General features: G+C 41.8%; 1 protein-coding gene across 1 annotated transcript; it reads left to right on the plus strand.

The window, feature by feature from the left end:
- Positions 1 to 930: 930 nt before the first annotated feature.
- LOC118080483 (trypsin inhibitor ClTI-1) lies at positions 931 to 6,007 on the plus strand. Its single transcript, XM_035105789.3, has 4 exons — positions 931 to 1,111; positions 1,956 to 1,996; positions 3,172 to 3,281; positions 5,816 to 6,007. The coding sequence occupies exons 1-4, from the start codon at positions 1,057 to 1,059 to the stop codon at positions 5,859 to 5,861; spliced, it is 252 nt and encodes an 83-aa protein (XP_034961680.1). The 5' UTR covers positions 931 to 1,056; the 3' UTR covers positions 5,862 to 6,007.

The raw sequence follows: 6,007 nt of genomic DNA on the forward strand, positions 1-6,007 counted from the left end.
ACCCCCTATTCCCCTCACAGACTTCCCAGGGAAGAGGAATTGACTGCTAAACCACTTTGAGAATTGTAGTTCCCTGGGGGGGAATAGGTGTTTCCTAACAACTCGCAGCATGCTTAACAAACTACAGTTCCCAGGATTCTTTGGGGGAAGCTGTGACTGTGTAAAGTAGTATGATAGTGCTTTAAATGTATTGTGAAGATGGGGCCTATCAGTGTTTCTCAAACTTGGGTTCCCAGCTGTTCATGCACTCCAACTCCCATCATCCCTAACCCCTGGTCCTGCTAGTTAGGGGTGATGGGAGTTGTAGTCCAAGAACAGCTGAGGACCCATGTTTGAGAAACACTTTCTTCAACACTGGTAATGGGATAGGCTAAATTAGAGGCCAAAGAGAAGGCCAAATGTTACACACAGCTCTGCTCGTTCCTTGTGCCTTTTGCACCTGCCACCTGAGGTGGTTGTCTCATGCCTACAAAAATAAAACAAACATGTCAGCTTGGCTGATCACAGTTATCAGAACTTTTAATATTTAATCTTGCCAATGCTGTTAGTCATTTGCTTTTGTTTTAATATGGCCTTGGGTGAGTCAATAGAAAGCTGCCATATAAACTGTTGACCATAAAATAGAGCAGTAAAATATAGTTCCTTTCAATCTTACAGCATGTGTTTATGGCAAGACTAGAGATATGAATCAGAGTCAACAGATAATAGTCTGAATTACTTATTGTGGCATTCAAAAGTGGCAGCTTGTAGATGACTATGCTCCTTAAAGTGTCCTGGCATTCATGATTTCTAGCATCTAGTTCTGTGACAACACAGATCTTTGAACCCTCCCGGACAAATTATCTCATGTGCTTTGTGCTGCGTTGGCTATTACTTCACCACCCTCTTTCCCTTCAAAAATACATTTCCCTTCCAAAATACCTTTCCCATTGCTTGTTTGGACAATGACGTCAAGAAGGAGGGGCAGTCTGAGGTGCCACAAACAGGTCATATTAAAAAGTTTATTCTGGAATCTTGAGACATAACTTCCTTTGAACTTCAATAAGCAGCTCTACAATGAGAGTAACTAGCGTATTCCTTCTCCTTGCAGTGGGGATTTTCTGTTCCTCAGGTAAGGGCTACATAGAATTCATAGGGCTACATAGAATTTCCTTGCAGATGCTAAAATTCCCAGTATAATTGTTCAGTCAATTTCCTATACTCTCTTGACAAAGGAGAGTATAGGAAAACATGCACCTCTATGATGGGATGGAGTCTCATTTTGGGGCTGAGGAAAAAAAGAACGGAGAGGAAAGGGATTTGAGTGACTTTGATGAGAACTAAAAAGGAACCAGATCTAGTATTAGATCTTCTCCAGATTTTGTATTGCAGTTCTCCAGTCAGGTAATGTGTGTAAAATTCATATACTATGGTAGTTTCCATTAAAGGAAACGCATTAGTGAAAATAACATACAAAAATGCATTATACAGATATTACAGGAAATTGCTTCACCAAAACGTATATATTACGGTAGTCAAAATTAAATGTTCTTTTTTAAAAAATCCAAGATTTAAATATTATTCTATTTTTAAGGTCTAAATATGCAGCAGCAGACCTTGACACCTCAAATTGCAGTGGCGTTCTGTGTGAAGCCAAAATCTGCCCCCTTGCCTCTTGCATTCCACTGGACTTCATATCATGGCATCTGCTGCAGCGCCCCCAAAAGCTCCGCATCCAGTATGTGACCGAACAGGTCACGCTCCCTAGAACCACCTTTGAAATATGCACCCTTGTCAAATGAATGTATTTTTGTTAAATGTTTAAATGTTGTTCTTGTTGTTGTTGTTTAAAAAAATTAGACTGATTTGATGCAGCTATAATACATCTGCAGCTATAATACAACCAGTCGAGGTTACTGGCTCTGCTAGAAGTAGAGTGGATTTCTAATTAAACATGTTTTTTCTTGCATTTTTAGGCAATGCAGAAACTGATGGTGGCAACGGTGAGGCAAGAGAGGTAATGGTGTCTTGATTATTTAAGTGCAGTGCATCCTGCTTTGGGGAAATTATACTCCACCGATATATGGCAAATGCACTATTGCCACATAGAAGAAGTCAGTACAATACAACGTTTCAGGTACTGACAATGCTTCCCCTCTTTTTTGGGTAGAAAATGTTGTTGCCTCCGAGAGGAGTGCACTGAAATCACCTAGCTACGTTTCTCTGTATTACCAATAAACCAGGAGTGGGGAACCTAAGAACTGGGGTTGGATGTGGCCCACAGCAAGGTCTTTATATCTACCCCCTGGGACTCTCTCTAGGCCCATCCCCAGACCATGCCCCTCACTGGCCCTGCTCTACCACCTCTTTGAGTGCTAAACTGTGACAATGCCTCTTGGCTGCCTGAATGGAGAGGAACCCTTATCATTCACATATTTGGAAATTAGTCAACTGCACAGATCCAGAGTCTCATCCATTGCCCTGCTCACTTTTACCTCTGGCCCTGCACACCCCTGGCATGCATCCCCCATTAATGAATATGGTCCTATGACTGGAAAAATATTCCCCACTGCTGCTATAAACTAGCTACACAGATATTTTACTAAGCATGCTGGCTGGGGCTGATGAGAGTTGAGGTCCAACATTATCTTGACGGTAACAGGTTAAGGAAGGCAGCAGTAAAGAAACTCATGCCAAACAAACTAGGACTGATAACTGCAAAAGGCAGCCGCTTTTACTGGGAAACATATGCCATAGCATACAGTGCTTCTGTAGCCATCACGCCAATGTCTAAATTTCTATGCCATTCTTTCACTCTGCTTCCCCAAGTCAACCTTCATTCTCCAGTACTGTATCGTTGTTCTTCAATATCATCCACCATTAAAGAATACTGGGACTGGCTCTACCATTAGGCAACGTGAGGCAGCTTCCTTGGGCAGTTGATTTTGGGTGCCATGAAAGGGGAGCAAATGTATTGTTCTTGAATTTCTACTGCCAGAAAGGGAGAAGGTGGTGGTGATATTTTCTTGCCTTGGGTACTGTTCATGGGTACTATGGCTTGACTTGGAGAGAATGGCGCCCTTTGTCACTGTCTCTCAAGTAAGCAAAATGTCTTGCACCAACTTTGAAGAATATCAATTTAAAAGATTGTTGCTGTTCCAGATACTGAACTGTACAGCTTTTATTCTACAGCCAGCCTGTGAACGTTATGAAACACCAGGATGCCCTAGAAATATCGATCCTGTCTGTGGCACTGACCAAGTGACATATCCCAATGAGTGTACCTTGTGCAGTACAAATCAGTAAGTACCTGTTTTTTCCTTTACCACTTAGTTTCTTCAAGGGAATATGTTTCCTTCAGACCTTTGGCCATCTTTCAAGCCTCTTAAGTAGATAGGAGTGCCAGTAGGTCCCACAGGGAAAGATATAGTAAGTGAGATACCTTCAAATCCCTCTTTTCAAACTGTATGATCACCCCTCCTATGAACAGAAGTATTCCCTAAGAGGTACAAAGCTCACATCATAAAGATTACCCTCACCCACACTCCAAAACAGAACAGCAATGTATATATCAGTCATAAAGTAATTCAAATACTTTAAATTGCCTCTTGCTTTGGTATATGGAGTGGTGCTGGATTATCCTATATAAATAGGTCCTGCTGAAAGGTGGGCTATCTGGCCAATGTAGCCTGATGGCAGATACAGCCTAACTCACTTAGGTTCTCATACTATTCTTTTTTATATATAACATTTTTTGTTGGTTTTACATGATTTTATACATGTTAACTTTAACCATTTCAAACATTAAATAAAAGGTTCTTTTGAACCATCGGACCACCTTCCCTCCCTCCATGGTTTCCATATTTAAGATTTAAGTTTTCTGCATCTTTTTCCTTTATCCATCTGTTAGATATCTATAGTTACCATATTTAATTCCACATTACAAGTCTCATTACATCCCTGCCAATGATTTTAACTGTTTACAGTGGTCTTTTAAATAAATTAAGAATTTATTCCAGTCTTTAAAAAATAATTGATCTTCCTGGTTTCTGATCTTCCACGTCAGTTTCACCATCTCTGCATACTATATCAGTTTTGTCTGCCATTCTTCTCTTCTTGGTACTTCTTCTTCCTTCCATCTCTGGGCTAGGTTCTCCTAGTATTTTTAGTCCCAACAGCAAGATGGAAACAATAGTTCTGAAGAAGCATCATGAGGAACAGGAATTGGATATTGAGGGGAGCTTGTTCCAACATCAGAGGCAGATCCACACCATACATTTAAAGCATATCCAACACATATTTGTAGCAGAGGACTTGCTCTTCAAATAATCCTGGGAACTGTGCTTTGCTCAGAACAGCAGCTCTCTGTGAGATGGAAACAACAGTTTCCAGCATTCTTTGCAGGGGACATCATGTGTTTTAAATGTGTGCTGTATGTGAGTGGTGTAGATTTGACTTTCGTTTCTGCATCCATGTTGTCACATTTCTAGCAGGAAAGTAGAAAGTTGCTAACTTTTCAACCAGCCTCTGTAGCTGCTAAGCAAAGAACTGATGTGCAACATTAGCATGTGACAATAAGCTGGGGTTCTGCCCAGTAGAAAGGGTATTACTGGCACCTACAAACGCAATTAGATGACACTTCCCATCAAACCTGGCCATTGGCCATGGTGACTGAGGTTGATGGGAGATGGAGGGCCATGTATTCTCCATCCATGAATTAGCAGGAACGAAATCCAAATCCTGTCTATCCACAGAAGGACTCATTCCATGAATGGAAAGGCACCTTAGGATCCAAATCAATGTCTCCCCCTCCCTCTTTCTCAAGAATGTGAAGCGTTTCATCTAGTGAATTCTGAACATATAGTTGCTCTTAAAGGAACAGGCCAGCGAGGTCATTTTTCCCAGTCAGCTGGCAGGCCTTATTTGACACAGAGAAAGTTAAAGTCTCCCTTAAGAGCCTTTTCACTGTTTCAGAGACTGTGCAGGCAGTAGCTCCATGTATGCCTGTGCTTATGTCACTTTCAGCATTAATACCTCAACAGGAATTTGCATGTGTGAGTAATAAGGATAACGATGGGGAAGAAAGTTGGTTTTGTTGACATTTTAGGTGACTCTACCAAGTGGCGCTGTGGTCTAAACCACAGAGCCTAGGGCTTACCGATCGGAAAGTTGGTAGTTCGAATCCCCGTGACAGGGTGAGCTCCTGTTGTTCGGTCCCAGCTCCCAAGTGCAAGTAGATAAATAGGTACCACTCTGGCAGGAAGGTAAACAGCGTTTCCGTATGCTGCTCTGGTTCGCCAGAAGTGACTTAGTCATGCTGGCTACATGACCCGGAAGCTGTCTGCAGACAAACGCTGGCTCCCTCGGCCAGTAAAGCGAGATGAGTGTGCATCCCCAGAGTCAGCCATGACTGGACCTAACGGTCAGCGGTACCTTTGCCTAATTTGAATTTCTCCAAAACCACAAGCAGAAACACAGTTCTCCTGTGAAAGCCACAGTACTCTGAATTTTGAAATGCAGTTCTCTAGCTCCAGTGTGTGTGGGGGGGGGGGGAGGTATGCATAACTTGCACACAAATGCTGGTGAATTTTCATGAGAACTTGGCAAGTGAGATCCTGCCCAAATTGTAAAATTCTATCTCTTTTAAGTTGTCCATGCCCTGAACTCTAGCAGGTGTCAAAACGTATTATTGCACAAATGCATTAACCTCTGATCCTGGGAATGTCTCTCTGAAATACATATGCTCAGGTTCTCACAAGGCATGATTTGGCAACATCTCAACTTAGACGTGGGAAATGAAAGATACTATTCAGTATGTTTTATACATTTTTTGCAGGCAAAAGAATGTACAAGTCAAAATTAAGAAGGCTGGAATTTGCTGAGAGTGCTGAACATGCATCACTTTTTTGCTGAAGAATTTAGGAGTGGGCATTCTGGCTTTTTCTGATGCAGATGCGCAGAGTTAATAACTGCTTCTTGTTACTATTTTCCAGATTTTATTGTCAATAAAGCAAAAGCATTGCGGCAA

Source organism: Zootoca vivipara, chromosome 2, assembly GCF_965207765.1.
Source record: "Zootoca vivipara chromosome 2, rZooViv2.hap1.1, whole genome shotgun sequence".
Classification (NCBI taxonomy): domain Eukaryota; kingdom Metazoa; phylum Chordata; class Lepidosauria; order Squamata; family Lacertidae; genus Zootoca; species Zootoca vivipara.